The sequence below is a fragment of the Pararge aegeria genome, chromosome 26, assembly GCF_905163445.1.
Source record: "Pararge aegeria chromosome 26, ilParAegt1.1, whole genome shotgun sequence".
NCBI lineage: Eukaryota > Metazoa > Arthropoda > Insecta > Lepidoptera > Nymphalidae > Pararge > Pararge aegeria.
The window spans coordinates 4,520,793-4,544,626 of NC_053205.1; the positions used below are offsets into that span (position 1 = coordinate 4,520,793).

Sequence of the window (23,834 nt, forward strand, 5' to 3'; positions counted from 1 at the left end):
TGGATGTTACCTTTGCTACTCCTGTCATCGCTGCACTCACCCAGAATTGGCGTGTCCTCGAGGGCGTAGAGACTTTGTCGGATCACCGGTATATCCGGTGGAGAGTCTCACCATCTCTCCCTCTTCAAGTTCATGCCCGAGGAGGAGGTGGAGTGTTCCTAAGATGGACCCTGGCCCGCCTTGACCGTGATATGGCAGAGGAGGGAGCCATCATCGAGGCCTGGAACACTGGTCCACCGGTTTCGGCGGGATTAGAGGAGAAAGCAAGGAGTTTTCGCGTTTCACTCAGGAGGGTGTGTGATTTAGCAATGCCCAAAACGGAAATAGGCGGGGACCTCTCGCTGTCCAGCGTTGTATTTGCCATGCTGAGCAGCGAGAGGTCTTGGGAAGCCGTGGTTGACTTTTGCGAAGATTATTATCTCGCAGAAGGAGGCCGCGGAGCGGATGCGTGAAGAAGCTGTAAACGCACATCCGCTCCGGCGTAGACGGGGGGGAAGGAGACGGCGGGAATATGCCGCACGTCTGCTTGCCCTGGGAGGCGGCGGGTAGTTACTGGGCTAGCTACCCGTCCCTATACGAGTCTCCCTGCTGTCTGAGGGGGGGTCAAGCTGTCCTGATCCCCTCCTCCTTAGCGTAATAGCCCTGGCAATCAGTTGGGGTTGTTGGTAGACGTCTGGGAAGTGTACAACGGGTTCCCCGGACGTCCAATAAAGCCAACGAGAGGGACATGCCGTGGTGGTTTTTAGTTCGGGTAAACGAGTCCCACATAACCTCTGTCCTGCCCAAAGGGACAGAGGTAGACATAAAGCTTTTCCACCACGACAAAAAAAAAAAAAAAAAAAAGGCTCTCGTCCCACCACTGCCACCGGACGCAAGCCTGGTTGCGCTGTGGCGGTGAGCACTACGCACGTGAATGCCTGCGGCCGAAGGAAGACACCGCCACTTGCGTCAACTGTGGCTAGGGTTCCCAGATCAAAAAATCTAAATTCCGGAGAAAATTCCGAAGACTTGATGAGATATCCTGACTTTCTTATAAATTTATTATTAATGTTGTTTAACATTGTGTTTATGAATAACCGAAGCAAATTTTCAAATTTTTACCGCGCGTGCGTACTTTATGACTGTAAACGAGACCGGGGGGAAGGGGTGAGGTGAGGGGAAGCGCCTCTACTCTCGATCCGCTCGCGCTCGCTATAACATGTCAGTGTATGCCGCGCGCGCTAGTGCGTTGCATAGTTTGATTTCATTGATTATTCGCACGATTTTCTTTAAAGTAAGATAATAAGTGTTTTTAAAGCTCTTAGAATAAATTGTATTGTTGATTGATAGTGTAGGGGAGAGTGGGGGAAACGCGAACGCGGGGTAATCCCGAATTCAAGGGTTCTAATGCGTTAACCCTATACTTGGCACAGTGTATGATTTGATACATTGCACTTTCCATAAATCTATAGAAGTTTTGAAACGTTGTTTCAAGACTTTTATGGTGTATTTTGTTAGAAGGTATATAAAGATACTACAAAAAAATGTTTTGTAGTTACTGGCAACACCAAAACAGTAGTAGAACGCAAGATGGCGGACCGGTCGAAGGCGTCTACGCATCGCAAGGTAAAAATAATTTTTTTTTAATATATTTAGGACTAATCTTATTCATAAGTGGTTTGCTTCGAATAGGTTACAATATTTGCTATTCAGAATAGGTTCTTTCGTACACCGTTATTTGTTATAAACCCCTTTTTTTAAGCTGATTTGTTTGAGTGTATCAAATATGATTCATTGCCAGATATACAGCATTTTTTATTTTTTTAGATATGTATCTAATTAGTGACATTGCTTGATTTGTCGTTGTTTTTTAATTTGTTACAGGTATTGAGTCAGCTAAATCGGCAGCAGAAAAACAGAGCTCGTCAAGTCGTAGCTCTTGTTCCTAGGCCGGGGGCAAAGTCGGATGTCGACGAAACTAGTTCCTCTGAAGATGAACTTCAAAACTGCTTCCGCCCGACGTACTCGGATAGCAGCTCACTACCTCCATCACTGCCTTCATCACTAGAAAATCTTCATTTCCTGTCGGATGACGATAACGAATATAAACAAGTGGCTGCTTCAACATCTTTGGTACCATACCAATTATCATCACCGGCAATACCGCCTTGTTCTCCATCAATACCTCGTATGACAGATGAAGCAGGTTCATCATATCTAGCGGTAACCACCGTGCAAGTGCCTTCCCCAAAAGTCAGCAACTTGAGATCACCTTTGTTTGCACCTTCTCCTACAGCAGCTACTCGTTCAAAAAAAGCCCTCGTGATAAAGAAAAAAGTAACACGAGTACCAGCTAAAAGATTAAAACCTATGTGGCGATGCTGTAAATCTACCGGGTCTGCAGAAATAGACGATAACAAATCGTTTAAGTCACGTGAAGAAAAAAATTCTTATAATTACTTTAGAATGTTCTTTACAGACGACATTATCTCTCTAATAACGGAACAAACAAATTTATATAGTACACAGATGAAAGGCACTTCAATAAATATAGCAGAAGATGATGTCAGAGATTTTTTGGCAATTATTTTATTTATGGGGATCACGAAAATGCACGCTTACACGGACTATTGGAGCAAAAACATGCGATACGATAAAGTAGCTGAAATAATGCCCCTGAAGAAGTTCCAGTTATTGAGGCGATATTTACATTTCAATGATAATTTGAAAGATGACGGTGACAGATATTACAAAGTGAGACCTCTTCTTGAAAGGATTCGTGAAAATTGTTTGCAAACAGAAGAAGAACTACGATTTAGTATTGACGAGATGATGATACCGCATACCGGGGACTAGGGCAGGAAGCCGTAGACAGTACATAAAAAATTAACCAAAAAAGTGGGGGTTCAAAGTATTTGTTCGCTCAGGGGTTTCTGGTATCGTGTACGATTTCCTGATCTATGGAGGCGACGACACATTTAGGTCCCACTCATTTACAGATGAAGAGAATAGCATGGGCCTAGGATCTTAAGTAGTTTTAGCTTTAGCGAAATCTATTCGTCAACCCACATGCAAAGTATTATGCTTTGACAATTTTTTCACTTCTATAGAGCTGCTCCAGTATTTGCGTAACGAATATGGAATTTTCGCACTTGGAACAATCCGAGCTAATAGGCAGCGAGGAGCGGAAAAGAAACTGCCGACGGATAAAAACCTAAAGAAAAAAGGCAGAGGGTCTCACGCTCAAGTTGTATGCAATAAAAACAAGATTGTTGTTGTCAAATGGTTTGACAACAATGTGTTACGGTTGCAAGCACATTTGTTGACGCAAATCCTGTCCAGACTGTAAATCGTTACAAGAAAGAAGAGGGCAGAAAAGTGCTGGTGACTTGCCCAAATTTAATCAAAAAATATAATTCCAACATGGAGGGAGTTGACTTAGTAGATATGCTGGTTGCTCTCTACCGTACGCCATTCCGGGGTCATCGCTGGTATTTGCCGATCTTCTCACAAATGCTGGATATTTGCGTAAACAATGCTTGGCTCCTCTACCGACGTGATGAAAATTCCAGAAATGAAACCAAAAAGCCTATGTCACTGAAAACGTTTCGAATTGAAATTTTTGAAAGTCTTCTGAAATATAAAAGGTCTGATACGAGCAGTAGCAAAAAAAATAGCGTAAGCTCGACCAAAACAATACAAAAACCTGTAGCTGAAAGACCTCCTGAGGCTGTTCGTTATGATAATGTTGGTCATTACCCAACTATATTATCCATCAGAGGTAGGTGCATGTATTGTACAAAAGGGCAGACCAAATTTTTTCGCCAGAAATGCAATATTAGGTTGTGCCTATTGCCAGAGCGTAATTGTTTTCTAAATTATCATACAAAGAAATAGGGAAATATAAAATCAGCAATAATCTACCAATTTTAGACTGAATTTAAGACTGAGGCCTGAACTCCAGTTGGGTGGAGCCGCACCTACCCAGCTATTTTATAGAATTATAATCATAAGTGATCTCATTTAAGTGATATCTAAGATTTATAAAAATTAAAGGCTGTTATATTGTTTTTTATTAGTGTATAGAATATAAAAGTTTAACATTTTTATAACTTATGTTATCCCAGTTTGGAATGTGATTTTCAGTTTTGTTCTTGTTAGAAAAAAATATTTTAATGTTATTGAAAGCCTCGCAGTGTCGCTAATGTGATACATAGATTTTTTAATATTGTTTGTTGTAAGTCTTGCCGTGTGCCTTATGTGATACACTCAATAAAACCTAATTTAACAAATCGATATTATTTTTATTATTATTCCTGTATCCGATGAACACCTAAGAACACATAAAAACAATAATTAATCACTATTTAAAAAAACAACTTGCCAAGTATATCATATAAGAGATCACGCCACCACTAGTGCCAGTCAACAACACGAGGGACGCGGACGCACTTACTTGTCAAGGTACGCATTTTTCAATATTTTATTTATTTATTTTATTTATTTATACTCTTTATTTGTACACCACTCAAACAAAGAAACAAGACAAAAAAGAACAAACACATGAAGAATGAAGCAGGATACAAAAGGCGGCCTTATCGCTAAGTAGCGATCTCTGCCAGGCAACCTTAGGATTAGGAAAACTAAAAAGAACAGATAGGTGGGGTACACTATTTAGTACATACATACAAATATCTACATACTAATACATAAACCAGACTACACAAATAAAAAAAAAATTAAAAATACTATTGATAAATATAAAAAAAATAAATATACTAATACATATCTTAATACCCAAATAAACCATAAATACTTAAATATGAGTTTGAGTAGATAAATAAATAATAATAGTCGTCTTTACTGAGCGAGATAATGAGCCTTAACAGCATTTTTAAATATGCCCAATGACTTTGACTGCCTTATGATCAATGGGAGTGCATTCCACAATTCAGTAGCTTTGACAGTGAACGAATGCTTATAAAACTTCGTTTTGTGGAACGGCATGCTCAAAGTCAGCGCACGACTCGATCTAAGTTCAGACTGCACTCCAAGAAATTTTACATGTTTTTAATGTAACTTTTTTGGTAAATTCAAGTTGGTGTTGCTTTATTTCTATCTACAATAGTGATTTGACGTTTACGTAGTGGAACACTCACATATTAATGAGGTAAATGACAATGACGCAATCTACAAAAGAAATATAACCTACATTTTTTTTCGGGCCAGCGGGGTAAAGACGAACCCTCCATGTCGAACGTTCGACATTACCCCTCTCCCTTTTGTTGGTTCCCCGTTCATCTTTTTTTTATTGTTGCAGATGCCTCGTAATTACAAAAGAAATACCGAACCGAGGTACAGTCTTGACGATCTCAAAAAAGCTATAGACGATGTTAAAACCAAAAAACTCAGCATCGGCAGAGCAGCAGAAACTTATAATGTTCCAAAAACAACCATTAATGACCGCCTAAAGAAAGCAGTCATAAAACAGCCAAGGTCTGGACGTAAACCGTTATTTACAGAAGAGCAGGAAACGCAACTTGTCGATTATATCATAAAGTGCAGTTAACTCTATTATGGCTTAACCATCGCCAAATTGCGTACCGATATGCAGAGAAGAACAAACTTCAGCACAGTTTCGACCGAGTGAAACAGCTAGCCGGAAAAGACTGGTATTACAATTTCATGAAAAGACATCCCAGCATATCTCTGAGAACACCCGAGGCGACTTCACTTAATTGTATCACTGCGTTCAATGAAACTGACGTTCAAGTTTTTTATGATAATTTGAAGGCCATTCAAGACAAACATCATATTCACCCTGATAAAATCTTTAACGTCGATGAGACAGGTATATCAACGGTCCAAAGAAATCAGAAAATAGTGGCCGTAAGAGGTCAGAAACAAGTCGGTAAGGCAACGAGTGCTGAAAGGGGATATACAACAACAGTTTTTTGTGCATTTAGTGCAGCCGGCCAATACATTTCTCCATTTTTTATATTTAAAAGGAAGCGTATGAATCAACAATTACTAAAAGGTAACCCTAACATGGTTGGGGCTGTATCAGACTCTGGATGGATAAATGAAAGCCTATTTGTGGATTGGCTACACCACTTAATTTCATATGCAAAACCTTCAAAGGTAGACTCCATTTTGCTTATTTTAGATAACCATGAGAGTCATATAAGTCTTGATGCATTCTCACTCTGCAAAGAACATGGAATCATTATGCTAACTCTGCCACCACACACCTCACATAAACTCCAACCCTTGGACTTGACATATTTCGGCCCTATCAAAACTGCATACAATCAAGAATGTGAGAATCACATGGCAGATCGATTTGGACAGCCCATTACACAATATGACATAGTCGAAATGTTTACAAATTCTTTTAACCGTTGCAGTAATCTTGAAAACGCTGCAAGTGGATTTAGATCTGCAGGAATATATCCCTTGCGCCCAATTGAGTTCGATTCAATCCAACCATATATATCTCAGAATACCCCACAAGCAACAATAAATCCAACACAAAACATTCATAAGAATACACAACCTCCAGATAACCAAGTAACTGACGTTCATCAAACTTCTGATGCTCACAATCATGCTGATATAACCCAAGTTCACAGTTTAGAAGATCTTGGTGTCCAGGCTTCCGATACAGGTTCTGTTAATTTACAAAGCGATGATACAAGGACGCATGCAGTCTCCCTATCCGAGATCGTTGAACTGCCTATTATTCGTCCAAAAATAACCAAACGCAAAATAAGGAAGAAAAAATCAACTATTCTTACGAGCACACTTATTAAAGACCAGTTAGAGGAAAAGGAAAATAGAACAAGAGCTAAAGCAGAAGAAATCAAGAAAGCAAACGAAAAAAATGCCAAAAAAAGGATCTCAAATAAAAAGAATGGAGTGCAGTGATAAGAAACATTTAAATAAAGAGATTAAAAGAGTATTAAAGAATTTCAAGAATATAAAAGATTTTAGTGACCCTAGTCAAAATACAAAAGAAAAGGGTGAAAAGGCAAATTATTTTTGTATTTTTTGTGGAGATAAATATATAGAACCCCTCGTAGAAGACTGGATTATGTGCTACGTGTGTCAAAAATGGGCTCACGAGAATTTTACTGATGGACAGTCAACATCGTTGGGTTATAAATGTGATCACTGTCGCTATTAATGTTAGTACGTAATTACCCCACTTGGTGTTCGTGTTTACCCACGTTACGTGTCGGGTAAAGCCGAACACTAAGGGTTTTGTTTTTTTTTTTTCATATGGTTACAATTTATTTAATATAAATATGTTGATTAGTGAATTAGTTAGAGAGATAAGTAATCTTTATAATTAAACAATAAAGAAACTGTGATAAAATTTTACTGTTTTATTTAAGTTATCCCTTAGGTGTTCGTATTTCCCCCACTTTCTTCTATTCGTGTCAAAGAATACGAAAATGGCCTGAAGTTCATGTGGTAGAAAACGAGAATGCACATTTACCGAGGTAATGAAAACCAAATATTCTTTTTCGAAAAAAGTCCGAGCGCCCACTGAAGCTTATTGCACGATTTGTAACTGTAATATATCTATAAAAAATAAAGGATTTTCTGATATTGAAACGCATATCACAAGTAAAAAGCACAAGACTAAACATACGACCGTGAAAACTAATAAAAAAGTCACTGACAGTTTTGCATCATCGTCTTCAGAGAGTAAACAAAAACAGTCTGCTGCTGAAGGTACGCTCGCTTTTTATACTGTTAAGCACCACCAATCCTATATGTAATTCAATGGAGTGTACTGGGCGACTAATGAAAGTAATTTTTCCCGACTCTGATATTGCGAGCGAGATTACTTGCTCAAGAACCATAACCGAAGCAATCATCGTTGGTGTTATAAGTCCATGGGTTGTTAAAGATCTGACTGTATCATTGAATAATATTCACTATATCGGAGTTTCTACCGACGCAACCAATCATGGCTCCGATAAGATTTTCCCAATAATGATTCAGTATTTTGATTGCGAAAATGGAGGAATTCAAACAAAATTATTGGATATTCATAGTACCCCGAGTGAAACTTCTGAAACGTTTGCTGAAATGATTATGAAAACATTACAAAAATATGATTTATCGGAAAAATGCATCTCAGTCACTGCGGACAACGCCAATGTAAATTTTGGTGGACTAAATCGTCCATCAATTAAAAAAAAATATTATTGTAGTTGGCTGTCCGGCTCATGTACTTCACAATAGCGTGTGCAAAAAAAATATGGGATAGATGACCAGCTATTCAGATTTTAACTTCAATACTAACAATGTTCAGGATGGCATTTAGATCTTTCATTAATTAACAGTATTATTGAAGCTAAATACCTAGTTTCATAGCAGTAATCATTTATTCTCATGACTATTATTCTTCATTTCTATTAAGGTCATATTTTATAAAAGATATCAATAATGCCCACCAACCTGCATTAGCTCAGTGTTGTGGGTCTGTACTTTATAACCCTGTCTTCCCAAGGAGTGAAATAAAACAACTGGACCGACTCTTATACTGTATATTAAGTTTCTCTATAATTCATATTACTTGTTATCTTTAAATGACTCTACTACCAGTTCGAAATGCTGTCTTCGGCAGAGAAGACCACTGGCAAGAAACTCTACCGTTGCTCTTTTATTCAATCAATTAAAACAAGATTTATAAACACAGTTACAACATTGTCATATGTTATAACGCTAGGCCCTTTGATACAAGACATAATAAGACAATTTGAATACTTGCCTAGTTAAAGATGATTCGCCGGCCCATAAGCTATAAAATATAAAAAATAGCACAAATTTGTCTTTGCTTCCAACGAGTCCCACACATTTCTTTCCGAACTGCTCGCCTTCACAGCTGGATTTGACGATTGTCTCTGCATCGGAGTATGTTAGTTCTTTTGGCCAGCTTTCTGCGGAAGCCTTTTCTTACCACGATTTGGTATACCTATCCTATAATGTGCGCCCGCCTAAGCTCAAGCCAACAACAGTCATGCGTCGTAGTATTCACAAGTTTAGCAACGATAATTTCTTGCGGGATCTAAATTGCATAGATTGGGACGTAGTTTTCAATGCTCCTTCGCTGGATGAAAAGATCTCTATTTTCAATTCTCTTCTTATTGAACTTTTTGATATCCATGCACCTTTTCGACCGATTAAACTGAAGCATCTGCCTGCACCGTGGCTTACTCATGATATAAAACTTGCCATGTCTAAGCGTAACGCGGCGAAATCAAGGTATAAGATCAAACCCTCTGATGCCAACTTGCTTAAGTAAAAGCGGCTGCGGAATCGGTGTAACAAGATGTGCAGAGACGCGCAGCGCAATTATATCCACTCTTCAGTTGATGGAAATTTTTGGAAACTTTGGGCATTGGTCGCCAGCAAAAAAATTTTCCTGATAGTGTGGATATCGGATAGCTTTGAATCGTCATTTCAGTAATGTAACAACTAGTATTAGTCGCAAATCTGAAACTCTGGCTTCGATAAGCTCGCGTTCAAAACCTCATTTTTAATTAGTTCCAATTTAGCGTGGTCAGTCCTGTCGAAATAAAAAAGAACATACTCGTAAATGCAGTTAAATCAGATGCTTTGGGAAATGACGGTATCAGCCGTAAGATGATATTGTTAAGTTTAGATTACATCTTACACGTTCTGTGCTACTTATTTAATCAATCACTCTCATCTAGTACCTTTCCTAGTGCCTGGCGTATAGCTGAGGTCATACCTATTCCTAAAAATTCTAACCCGTCTTTGTTTTCTCATTTTATACCTATTTCTATTCTTCCGTTCTTATCTAAAGTCCTGGAACGTATTGTTAATTCTCAATTATCTTTATTTCTTTCTAAAAATAATATTCTTAGCACTTTACAAACTGGCTTTCGTCGTGGGCACAGCACTGTCACGGCTTTAACCAATGAATTGATAATAAGCAGGTGACCATTTAGGCTTTGCTTGATTTCTCCAATGCATTCAACACTGTGGATTTTGAGATTCTCTTGGCCATACTAGATTCCATTAATATTTCTTCACCTGTAGTTAGATGGTTCCATTCTTATTTACATGATCGTACGCAATGTATCAGAGTCAAAGATAAATTGTCTACTTACTGCCGCCTCCTTGCTGGTGTTCCACAGGGTGGTGTACTATCTCCTCTTCTATTCTCCATTTTCATAAATACCATTCAATTCAAAAAAAAAAATTCAAAATTCATTTATTTCGCAAAGATTTTGCAAACACTAAATGACACGCTAAAAGCAAGAGAAGATGCAAAATTCGTTCCACTGAAAGTTAGAGATTTGATCTCTAATTTTAGCAGCGAAGAGAAGAAAGATGAATTCTTGAATGGCATCCAAAAATCTTATAAATGTTGTCGGGACTATTAAACTAAACAAACTAAACAGATGGCAGCCTTTAATGGAATCGGAGATTTTTGAATGGATGTTAATGAAAAAGGACAACACTATTGAGTATGACGACATTATGCCATCAATACGGTTTCTCATTGGTAAAGGGGTAAATTTGGATGATAGCAAATTATTCGACGAAATAACAGTCTGAAATACCATGATCACGCAATAAACCCAAGATTTTTTTGAGATTATTGCGAATAATCAATGGACCATTATCCTGACGGCAGCTGGACCAGGAAAAGCAATGAAGTTAAGGACCACAATCGCAAAAAATAAAAATATTTCTACAGTTCACATAAAAAAAAAATATTTTACTTTTAATTTTTCTTGAAATTATTATAGTAGGACAGATAGTGGTGCTATAGGAGAGTAAAAGTGGGACATCATTTAACTTAAATAATAGTGAGATAGACGGTGATGTCATTTTACTTAAGAGTGAGATAGATAGTGACGCCATTGTTGATTGTGTTTGATTGGTTCGCTCGGTCGATATGATAGGTTGAATAACAGAATTGTAATGATGATATATACTCACTACGCCACTTCGCTTCTGACATCCGTTGCAGACGGTTGCCTGAACTCGCGTACTTTTGAGTACGCAGTCGATGCTCCAATCGACAAGTTCAACACATATGCGGCTTGAGACTCTCACTTCTGTGCGGTGTATTGGTGACGTTTTGTGGTTTTCAATCTGTTGTGTTTGTGTCAGTGCAGTGCAGGTAGGGTCTAGGATTCCTGTAACTACACTAGTCATAAGCACTTAGGTACACAACCCTCGCCTCCGAAGGGTGAGGGCCCTTAGGGCCACACCTTAGGTACCCACCTCCCTGCAATGGCGGGAAGGCCAACTTATTTACTACCCAGGGCAGTTGTGGATCCCGCAAAGATCCTCAACCTGAACCTGGCAGCCCTATTAGCAGACTTAGAAAGGAACCACGCAGAGTATATGCGTGGATTCCAGATCGCCCCTAACCCCCAGGCGTCCCCCCGGGACCCGCGTCTAACCCGACCCGTACCAAACGCGACCCCAGCCCCTTCAGGGCAATACATGCATGTGGAGGAAACTCCAATACTAACATTTGAATCGACCTCCCCAGCCTCTTCTGAGGTAGACGATGGCTTCTACACTGTCTCCCACAAGAAGAGGAAACTAAAACCCTCGAAATCGAAAGGTAACCCCGCGAAAAAGGTCACCATCGACCCCGTAACGCCCATTCCGACTAAACGTGCTCGCAACCCCGAAAACTCCCAGGCAACCCCCGAGGAGGAGTCCGAAGACTCCCCCATGGAGGAACCCGCTAGGGAAAAAGTCCTACCTCTCTTCATTAGAGAGAAGCTCGCTTGGATGAACCTCCTCCCGAGACTCACGGAGCGAGAAATTAGCTTCTCCTCCGCCCACTCCACGGCCATTGGCATTAAGGTGCAATGCCCGTCCTCCGATGACCATCGCAAGCTAACCACTCTCCTCAGAGAGCAGTCCATAGGCTATCACACCTTCGCCCTCCAAGAGGAGTACTGCGTGTTATCATCCGCGGGATTCTCAAGGAGATAAACACCGATTACATCAAAGAGGACCTTCTGTCCCAAAAAATCCCCGTAATCGAAGTACACAGGCTGTACAACGCCCGCAACAGGCTAGAACCATGTCGTAGGGAGCCCCTACGACATGGTTCTAGCCATAATAGAACTGACACCGGAAGGTAAACAAGTTTACAACTTGTCTACCCTCTGCAGGCTATGCGGCATTAATGTCGAAAGGCCAAACAACCGCGGCAAGATCGGCGAATGCCATCGCTGCCAATTGTAAGGGCATTCCGCAAGGAATTGCTTCGCCCGCCCCCGTTGTGTTAAGTTCCCGGGGTTTGACCACGGCACCTCCGACTGCTCCCGGCGGGATAGGACCGTCGACGAGCCCCCTAGCTGCGTACTCTGCAGGACCCAAGGGCACCCCGCGAATTATCGCGGCTGCTCGAAGGCACCTCGGCCGACCAAGCGAAGGGGTTACTCGAACGGTCGTAGACCCGCCGCAGCCTCGTTTCGTTCCGGCACCGGCACCAGCTACCAGTGCATGAAACCAACCTTTGTACAAAGCGAACAACGCTCCCCGCACCACCGCCACCCAGGCATCCGGGGCCTCGTCAGCCTCCCCGTCCGCAGCCTCACTGCTCTCCCAGACGTCGGCGGCCAAGTCCGCCGCCGGTCCCCAGAACTCTCTCCTTGTCGGAGCCTCGGCAATGCAGGGAACCCAGTTCATAGTCGATTCAATCGACGGCTAAGATCAACTTACTGGTAGCCTATGAAAAGTATCAAGGCTTACTTAGTACCATAAGGCGAGTCCAACAAATCATTAACAATGCCTAGTACGACTAACGGTAGACTCAAACCGCATTCCCTAATTATGTTCAGACCACCGTCCCGTTCAGCTAGGTCCCCTGCCCACAGGGGCGCCCCCGTCCCGAATGATCATCGACTACAAGACGCTCGCAGAGCATCTAAAGTCGAAAGAATGGGAGCATCTCTCTCAAATTCCTGTCACCATAGATTCATTAGAAGACGCCCGTGCTGCCTGCACCTGGTGAACCACATCGGTCACTCTGTCAGCATCTCCTCCCGGGTAATGCCGATCGAACCCGTCCGTAGGCCTCTCCCGGACGAAGCTAGACAGTTGATCACTAATAAGAACCGACTTCAAAGAGCCCATGACAAATGTCCAAACATACGTAACCGGAGACTTCTCTGGAAGACCCAAAGGGAACTTTTGGATAACCTCAAGTTACTCCGCGACGACAAATGGGACCGCTTAATGGGAGAGCTCAGGCCATCGCATGTAGCATACTACAAGCTGGCCCGTTCTCTCTCAAAGAGTAGTTGAGTCGCAGCAACCCCACCGTTACTTAGACCCGACAAACCGCCCGACACGACCTGCGAGGAGGTTCATACGATTATCAAGGGCTTTCACAGTAAAAAAGCCCCCGGTCCCGATTCCATCAATAATAAAACATTTAAATTACTCCCCGGTGAAATAATAAACCTACTGGTTGTTATTTTCAACACGTTCTTGGTACACTGCTACTTTCCCGATTCGTGGAAAGAAGCAAACGTAATAGGTATCCCGAAGCCGGGCAAACCCCGCAATCTTCCCACTAGCTACCTACTACCTACTATAAGCCTACTCAATTAACTGGCGAAGGTGTTTGAGCGGGTAATTCTCAACAGACTAAAGGCAGTCGTAGAGGAGCCAAAGCTTCTCAATGACCAGCAATTCGGCTTCAGAGCCAAACACTCTTGCGTCCAACAGGCGCACCGCTTCACGGAACACGTCCTACACGGGTTTCACAGCCTAACGAGCTAAATTCCGACCGGCGCTATATTCTTCGACGTGGCTAAAGCGTTCGACAGAGTATGGCACGAAGGCTTGCTTTACAAGCTCCACCATTTAGGAGTTCCCAACAGGTTAGTGCACCTGTTGAGGAATTATCTCACGAACCGCACTTTCCGTTACCGTATAGACGGAACGTTATTCTCTGCCAGGCCGATAAGAGCGGGAGTCCCTCAGGGCTCCTCGCTCTCCCCGTTTACTCTATGCGCTCTTCACTAGCGACATTCCACAGGACTTTAACAAAGTCCACATCGCCCAAATCGCCTACGACACCGCCGTCTACGCCACTGACATAAACCCTAACACCATTAGGACTCGCCTCCAGAACGCGGCCGACCGCCTAGGCGATTGGTTCCGGCGTTGGAGGATCGAGGTGAACCCGGAGAAGAGCGCAGCGGTGCTCTTCTCTGGTTTCAGAAGGTATCCCCGGAATCGTAAACAGATAACCCTCAATTTTCCCTTGGCAAAATAAAGTCAAGTACCTAGGAGTCACCTTTGATAAGCGTATGAGCTTCGCAGCGCACATTCGCAGGGTCCGTAATATGGCCGCGTTTGTGGTAAGTCGTCTCTACCCCATGATCAGCGGCAAAAGTAAAATATCCCTCAGACACAAGGTCACCTTATACAAAATCTGTATTCGCCCTATAATGTCCTACGCGAGTCCCGTGTTTGCACACCTCCTCACCTCAGATCGTTAAGCAGCTTGCAAAAGCTGCAAAACAAATTCATGCGCATGGCCGCCACCAACTGCCCGTGGTTCGTGCGCAACTCTGACCTTCATAAGGACCTAGACCTCCCTACGATAGCTAGTTACTTCAAACGGCTCTCTAAAAGTTATTTTAAGAGAACCGAGTCTCACCCTAATCTGTTAGTGGTGAAGGCGTGTTCTTACACGTCCAATCCAAACGTCAGTAATCCTAATAGGAGACGGCCCAGACACGTCCTTGACGACTCCGACGACGACATAACGACGGACAACGCTCCTTATGCTAGGGCCTTAGCGCTAGACACACCTATGACATAAAACCACGACACAGCGTCTTCGCCAGCGAAGACGAGGTCCCCGATATCTTACGTGGGGACGTACGGACTAATCACCGTCCGATCAGTCCTCCAAATTCCGACGACCGCCTGAGCCGCGTTCCGAGTCTCGCAGGAGACGCCCCTAGGACGTCACCCCGATATTTCTCGAGCCCTGGGGCTCAAAACCCTTCATCAGGCGACGCTGTTGAAACCCGTAACCACCGGTGACGCTGTTGAAACCCGTAAGATTCACAGCTAATAACACTTCGAATATAGAGAGTATAGAGACGGGAAATCCCTGCTTTTTGTATGCACGCCGGTTGCGTAACATCGCTAATTTAATTATTTCTGACGTCGGCTTCGTTGTACCGTTTTCTTGCCTCTAGCTTTTAAATGACTGGTAGTGCTCCGCCTTCTATGTATAGACATATGTTTTTGTGTGTGCAATAAACTATAAGTACGGATCTGTGAGAACTTTATCTTTTGTTAACCGCTTCCGCAACAAAACCGCCACCAAACAACCATGACTGGTAGCGCCGAACGATGACGTTAGAATCTTGAGCAGTGACGACACAGAACGTTCCGGAGCTTCACATAAAAAGAAAAGTAGCCGTACACCGATAAATAGAGATCCGTTAGCGGAACCATCGGCGTACGCGTGCCGCCATTTTGGGCCCAGAAGCCATTGATATGGTTCGCTCAAATTGAAGCTCAATTGAATATAGCTGGAATTACCGATGACAAAACCAAATTTTACTACGTGCTTTAAAATTTGTATGGAAAATACTAAAGATAACCTACCAGCGTCAATATTTATCCAGACAAAAAAAGGTGAAACAGCTATTACAATCGGAGGAACAGGGAGATCGTCAATCATCCCAGTTCTTACGACACCTTCTGCAACTGGCAGGACCCAATATGCCTGATGATTTCCACACTGACGTTTGGACAAGTCGATAACCACTGAATCTCCAGACTATAATAGCGTCACAGTAAAACTTGCCCCTGCAAGAACTGGCTCAGAGAGTCCACGACATCGCACCAGCGTCTCACCAGGTAACAGCAACTGCTAGACTAGAATCAGGGACTAGATGTCATGGCTCGGCAGATAACACAATTAGCCAAACAAGTGAATGCACTGACCACCACTGGACATGAGCGTTTCCAACGTCGGGAAACGCAGCGGGCAGTCGGTAACGGCGTCTGACGATTGCCCTTCTTTGAAAGCCTTGTTAACTGGATCCATAAAAGCTTCACAACCCGTGAATATAGTTGGCATGAAAAATAGTACGCAGAACGTGTAAGAATCTTTGCTATCCGCTGTACCAGAAATTTCATGTAATAATAACTAATGAGTTTCTATACAAAGGGTTTATCAATGACATATAAAACAGAATTCTTATAAAAATAATATCTAGCAAGATATATTATGACTACGTTTCGGCAATGATGAATAATCTGACAATTCTTTCATTGTAGAGGTGGAAAAAGAAAAAAATAATTTTTAGCCGGTTTCAGGACGACATATTATTGACATCAATTATGTCTTTCGTGAATTATAAAAAAAAAAGCACGTCACAAAAGAATTGGACTGCTGTAAATTTTCAAACTTGACATGTTTGAAGAAATTTGCTTGATAAAATCTGAAAATGTAGATGATTTAAACAGTATTTATGCACATATTGCTGCCACTGCCGGCATTGTATCATCAGGTGTTGGGTTTTCTTAGTTCGAAGAGCTATGTTCCATTTTAAATATTCCTGTTTGTGGTACAAAATTTTACAATCAGTTCCAGGAAAATAAAAAAAGCGCAGAAGAATCGATGGAACTTGCTGAAGAAAAAGAAAAATTATTAGTTGATGCAGGTCAAAAAAAAAGTAGTGTACAATTGACGTCTACGATTATGGTGCATGGTGTACTAGACCATACGGCACGAATTTGGGAGCCCATTTCGCAATACTTTTTAGGTTACATTTTTGTTAATCAAAAACGAGCCTGAAGTCGTTATGGCCAATATGAAATACTAAGCCATATTAGCAGCCTGTTAACTTATTTTTCTGTTTTTCTACAACTCGTTTTCTTTTAAGGCAATGTCTCAAAGCCAACAATGTCGAAAACCAATTTCACAAAGACAACGGCATACTTGGTGCAAGGAGTCAATGAAAAAGTATATCAAAGATGTGCGAAATAAGAAAATGAGTTCTCTAAAAGCTTCCAAACTGTACAAAGTACTCTGAACAACTTTAAGACGTTTGGCAGCTAAACTAGATGTATCAGCTGAAGGAGCGACTTGTGCGAAACTGGAAAGAAAACCAGCGTTGCCAGAAGAAGAAGAGAAACGAAAACTAGGTTGTTCGGCTTAGTCAGAAAGGATGTTCTGAGTTTAGCCTATCAGCTGGCAATAAAAAATAATATCACTCATACCTTTGCGGCAAAAATTAAGTACCAGACGAAGAATTTGAAATGGTGGCCGATTATACGAATAGCTTTGCTATCAAAAAAGTCACAGTATCGGACGCAGCATCTAAAGCTGCGCGGATTCGCCAATGGAAACCTACATCCGCAGCAGAGATAAAACGATTTTTCGGATTGATTATTTTCTTGGGTATCGTAAAATTACCCAAAATATCCTACTACTGGTCAAAAGATGCTGTACTTGGACAGAATTTTCCTCGAACAATAATGAGTCGAAACCGATTTGAGTTGCTGTTGCAAATGCTGCACTTTTCTCAACAAGATGAAGACAATAAATCTAATAAATTACACAAGATTCAGAAATTGCTCGAAGTTATGAACAGGAACTTCCAAAAAAACTACACCCCTTCCGAAGAGATCTGCATAGATGAAAGCGTGGTGCCTTCTCGCGGACGAATAATTTTTCGACAATACAATAAACAAAAAAGGCATAAATATGGTATAAAGGAGTTTAAGTTATGTACCATTCCTGGATATACATATAAAATAAATGTATACGCAGGAAAGAATAACGATGAAGTCAATACTACACCGTTTAAAGTCGTTATGTCTTTATGCAGCGATCTTCTATACAAGGGACATACGCTAGTGACCGACAACTGGTACACGAGTATAGATCTTGCCAAAAATCTTCTGGATGCAGAGACTCATCTCGTAGGCACGATTCGGAAGAACCGGAAGCATCTGCCAAAGGATGTAAATGCTAAACTGAAGCGAGGACAATTCGTGGCGAAGGAAAGCGATGAGGGCATAACTGTAATGAAGTGGAAGGATAAAAGAGATGTCCTTTTGCTGTCCACAAAACACTCAGTGCGATTTCAAAATGTCCGAAAACTTATCAAAGTTATTTCTAAACCGAAAATAGTCATTGATTATAACGGTGCTAAAGGAGCTGTAGATATGTCCGATCAGATGGCTGCTTACTCAACTCCACTGAGGAAATCGATAAAATGGTACAAGAAAGATGCAATCAACCTTCTCCTGAACACAGCAGTGGTCAATGCACTGGTCTTGTATCAAAGCGTTACTGACAAGAAAATACAAATGGCAGACTTCCGGCTGGAATTACTGAAGTCGTTTTGTAGCCAACAAGATGTTCCAGTTGAAAGACCTAGAAGAATGATACACAAACTGCAACAAAAAGAAGGGCAAGCCAGAACTAGCAGGCGGGCATGTGTGAATTGTTACAAAATTAACGCAGCTACTTAAGGCAAAAAGTTGGTTCAAAACAAGACTAAAAAGGTGAGAATGTTTTGTCCACAATGCCCGGAGAAGCCTTTTCTTTGCATATCTCGCTTCAATGTGCTTCATCATTGACCAATTTTTTACCCGACTGCGCGACGCAAAGAATGGAAATGTGTTTATTTTGTTGTTAAGACTGATTTCATTTATTCGCCAAATATTCATGACAAAGTTTAATTTAGTAGTAATTTTTGAGTTATTTTATGTTTTTTTCGAAGTTTGTTTAGTTTATTTTTTAGGCCATATATAATAAAACGGTTTTAAATATTTTCTAAAAAACCATATATTTTGTAAACCTTCTTTTGTTTTAAAACCACATCTTGTATACTTAGCCAAAAATCAACATAGTCTTTTTTAAACGGTTTTATTTAGCTCACCCCGTTTGTTTTATTTATTATTCTTGGGTCAAATTTAGTAATTCAAATTTCACCCTCTTCCTGTCAACCGATTAATCTGAAATTTTGTATACGCTTTGGATTTTGGTGACAATACAATTATGTTTATTCATTATCATTATAAATTCAAGATGGCCGCCGCTACAAAATGGCGGATAATTTATGTTTTATTAATCCCATCAATATGGGTATCAAATGAAAGGTCTCAACAAGCAGAATACAATATACTATAAAAAATTGAAATCCAAGATGGCGGCCGCTACAAAATGGCGGATAACGTAGGTTTTATCAATCCCATCAATATGGGTATCAAATGAAAGGGCTCAACAAGCAGAAAACAATATACTATAAAAAATTGAAATACAAGATGGCGGCCGCTACAAAATGGCGGATAACGTAGGTTTTATCGATCCCATCAATATGGGTATCAAATGAAAGTGCTCAACCAGTATAATACAATGTACTATATAAAATTAAAATCCAAGATGGCGGCCTCTACATATAGAAATTAAATATATATATTATTATATATTACATATATATTATTTATTTCTATATGCCTTCAATACTATCATGGGCTTCTACAATACATAAAATGCAGGGCAGCACTGGGGATCACGCAGTCGTATACTTAGGTGCGAAACTGTTTGAAGAAGGTCAAGCCTACGTGGCTCTTAGTAGAGTAAGATCTTTGCAGGGACTACGTATAGAGGAGTTGGACTGCAATAAACTAACGGGCAAGAAACCTTGCAATAATGAAGCACTAAATGAATTAAACAGAATGCGAAATAAAAACTAATAACTAGAAAATAAAAATAGGTAAAAAAACTTTTTAAGTTAAACGGTTTTATGTTAAACATACATTGCAATGTTTAAGATAAATGTACTAAAAACCAAAAAATAATAAAATAGATACAGTCGTGGGAATTATAAACATATGCATAGACTAGACTAAAATAAAACTGTGGGGCACGTCAATTGTCTACAAATTAGGGTTTCATAGTGGTGAGCGAGTAGTACTTTTATCATATGTTATGTCGATTAAAGACAAACTACGAGCAGTGAAACGATTCCTCGCGAGCCATCAGTGTGAATGTCCAACGATAAACTAGTTGAAACATCTCTTTTATTTACATGGAGTGTATAACTATTGGAATTTCCATGAGCAAGAAAATAGTAAGTAATTTCCTCACCGTCTGCGGGCCAACTGCCTATTTTAACGACGAATTAAACGATTCTTCTATCGCACATTAAGTCGATAATTTGTAGACAATTGACGTGCCCCACAGTTTTATTTTAGTCTAGTCTATGCATATGTTTATAATTCCCACGACTGTATCTATTTTATTATTTTTTGGTTTTTAGTACATTTATCTTAAACATTGCAATGTATGTTTAACATAAAACCGTTTAACTTAAAAAGTTTTTTTACCTATTTTTATTTATACTTAGTGTCGAAACGAGCTAGTATGCGTAAACTGTTCTCCAGGGCCGCGCCGGGCACGCTCAATATAGTTTTGTACCGGCACTGTGTCCTCCAGCGAGAAAATTGAGTTCAAACACGAGTCCGTCGCGCGGTCACCTGTGAGCCCCACGGCCTGAACGGGTAGTATTGCTGTCGCTCCACGGCCCAAACGGAACAACTACTAAAGTTGAATCGGCGTTCAATGTGTTAACCAAAATTTTTGTTTATCAAATTAGTTTATTGTCATCGGCCTTCGATATATCTACTAAGTTTGGACGAAATCAAACCGTTTGAGGAGAATCAAAATCAAGTCCAAGGGAGTATGTTACAAACATACAAACATACAGGTAAATAAAAAGCGTGTAATTAAAGAAGTTTTATTTTTGATTTGTTAAATTTACTACAAAGGGTTAAAAAAAGGTCTTGCTGCTTATAGAAAAATATGAACGGAAATTACTTAGAAAATCAGAAACTTTCATATAAATTTAGATCCCCTATGAAATACGTATTTCTTTATTATAAATCGAAAACCTAAAATCAAAGTTTAATTGATGTAGCTTGAAAAATAAATTGATAAATGAAGAATTTTTTACAAACTTTCATCCCATATTTAACCCTGATGGAATTTAAAAAATCCTTTCCTAGCGGACGCCTACGTTGTAATAACTATCTGTGTGCAAAATTTCAGCCCAATCAGTCAAGTGGTTCGAGCTGTGTGTTGATAGATCAGTCAATCAGTCAGTCAGTCAGTGACCTTTGCCTTTTATATATTTTGATAATATACAAGTTATCAGTTTTTTATATTTTAAAAATAAATAATAAAAAATTACAAATCAATTTTTTTAGTACATGATCATGTTATTTTAAAATAATAATTATAAGTTATTTTTTATTTTATTGCTTTATTTTTATTTTCAATAACAAATGATATATTTGAAGTTAGCTGATTTGCTTTTTAAATAAATTATATTTTTTTGTTTACAAAAGAAGGTTAGTTATTTCTTTTATTTTCTTATTTAATATAAGTTGTAAAATAACTCATTGAATTTAATGAGAAAACATTTTATTGCATTCATTGCCGCATATAAAATTTTGAATCAGTTGATCGCTATAGAACTTAATGCATTGAAGCGCTATATGATGGTGATATTTAATAACATGGACATCATATTTACATTCTCCGTGGAAAAATACATGGTCATACCAATTTTTATGACAATCGGTTGAACGGGGCGGAAGTCGATACTTGACAGCGCCGCCTGGTGGGGAGTTACATCAATGGACATAGCATGTTCGTTTTCTCCGAGGAAAAATACATGGTCATACCAATTTTTATGACAATCGGTTGAACGGGGCGGAAGTCGATACTTGACAGCGCCGCCTGGTGGGGAGTTACATCAATGGACATAGCATGTTCGTTTTCTCCGTGGAAAAATACATGGTCATACCAATTTTTATGACAATCGGTTGAACGGGGCGGAAGTCGATACTTGACAGCGCCGCCTGGTGGGGAGTTACATCAATGGGCATAGCATATAAACCTCCGTGAAAAAATACATAAGCATACCAATTTTCATAATGATCGGTCAAATAGTTTCTGAGTTTATCGATGACATATATACAAACATCCTCTTTTATATATATAGAAGATTATTTGTCTATAATTAATTGACAGTCACATGTTATATGTATATACAACTATACTCATTTAAGGCTTAGCGATACTGAATACTTTAAAAACAAAATCAAACGCAGACGAAGTCGCGGGCAACAGCTAGTATATTATATATATTATAGCTATAGAAAAATATTGGCGAATGTAACATCCATTGCTCATGGCATTGAAAATGAACAGCAGGCACTGCAAACACTTGCACGGGAATAAAACTAAAAATAGAGCCTGGCGGACTCTTCATTGATAAAAACATTCCATTCATTGGGGTTACACCTGAAGGCCTTATTGGGCCTGATATGCTTGAGGAATTAAAGTGTCCACTATCGGTAACAAAGAAAAATTCAAACAATGAATAGAATAAAAAAAATAATAAATAATCAAATATACAACAAGAAGAGCAAAACTACAGCAATTAATGAAAAGAGTAATTGGTATTATCAAATCCAGGGACAGTTCCATGTAACCGAACGAAGACTTGTTTATTCGGAATATAGGCAGGAGAAAACGAACCAATGCACGTAGAAATCATTAAAAGAAATGATGGCTTTTGGAAGACAAAGATGGAGCCAAAGCTGAAAATGTTTTATCTCAAATGTTTATTACCTGAAATTGTAAATATAATACATACCCACTCGAGCCTCGAGGCATACCTATTAGAAATCGGACATTACAAGATGATAAAGAAAACGTACAGCCTCCGACAAAGCTACGGCCACAAATAATTGAACACCCCTGTCCCCCGAGCCCTACGAGCAATCTGCGACGGAGTCCGAGCCGCAACCGCAGACCACGAAGCAAAACTTTGTGGTTGCACCCGCCTCTTCCGATATGAAAGACGATGGTTTTCAAACCGTCGCTTCAAAGCGCCAGAAGCGTAAGCTGAAGGCAACCACGGCCAACCCACGTAAGCGTGCAACCACTAAGGCATCAACGGCCAGTCCCTCCCCCGATCCGTCTCCTTCACAGACAGTTGTCGAAAACTCGAACGATGAGTCCGAAGACTCCCCAATGACCGACGAACGTCCTACCTCTATTTATTAGAAAGAAATCTGCCTGGGAACGTATTATTTCACTCATAGACGCCGCGAACATCTCCTTTAACGTAGCTCGCTCAACGAACATTGGCATCAGAGTCCAACGTCCCCGACCTCAACCGACCATCGGCAACTTTCGCCCTCCTTCGCCACGAAAATGTAGAATTCTACTCCTACGCTCTAGAGAATGAACGCACCCTACGTGTCGTCATCCGTGGCCTTCCCGTAGAGCTCTCTGCAGAGCATATCACCGAGGACCTTCTGTCTAAAGACCTGCCAGAACAAGAGGTACATTGTATGTACCATACTAAAACAAAGACTCCCTACGAGCGGTGCCTTGTAATTTTGGATTTGAGCCCTCAGGGCAAAGCCATATTCGATGTCCGCTCAATATGTTGCCTCACAGGCCTCAAGGTAGAAACTCCCCATACCCAGCGCGATCGGTCAGTGCCATCGCTGTCAACTTTACGGCCACTCCGCTCGCAATTGCCATGCCCGCCCGAGGTGCGTCAAGTGCCTCGGCGATCACGCAGTGCCGTGATTGCCGATTGTCTTCGCACGTTCGTCACGCGGTTATGTTAGAAGTGCTGAATCCTCTTAACTTCAAATCCGAGGTGATTCGGGCGCTTCTGGACAGTGGTAGCCAGACTAGCTTTTTAAGTAAGCGCGTTAAAAAAGATTAGGACTAGATTCGATTTCCACAAGCCTTACCG

The 23,834-nt window shown here is 40.6% G+C and overlaps 2 protein-coding genes across 2 annotated transcripts; both read left to right on the top strand.

Moving 5' to 3' along the window:
- Window positions 1-6,027: 6,027 nt before the first annotated feature.
- Window positions 6,028-6,906, top strand: LOC120635037. Its single transcript, XM_039905942.1, has one exon. The coding sequence runs from the start codon at window positions 6,028-6,030 to the stop codon at window positions 6,904-6,906; it is 879 nt and encodes a 292-aa protein (XP_039761876.1).
- A 10,392-nt stretch (window positions 6,907-17,298) lies between these two features.
- LOC120635038 (piggyBac transposable element-derived protein 1-like) lies at window positions 17,299-18,519 on the top strand. The gene has a single exon (XM_039905944.1). The coding sequence runs from the start codon at window positions 17,299-17,301 to the stop codon at window positions 18,517-18,519; it is 1,221 nt and encodes a 406-aa protein (XP_039761878.1).
- Window positions 18,520-23,834: the final 5,315 nt, after the last annotated feature.

What these genes read in the sequence shown, in the direction of transcription:
- LOC120635037 (XM_039905942.1), top strand. Translation starts at nt 6,028, where the DNA reads ATGGTTGGGGCTGTATCAGACTCTGGATGGATAAATGAAAGCCTATTT.
- LOC120635038 (XM_039905944.1), top strand. Translation starts at nt 17,299, where the DNA reads ATGGTGGCCGATTATACGAATAGCTTTGCTATCAAAAAAGTCACAGTA.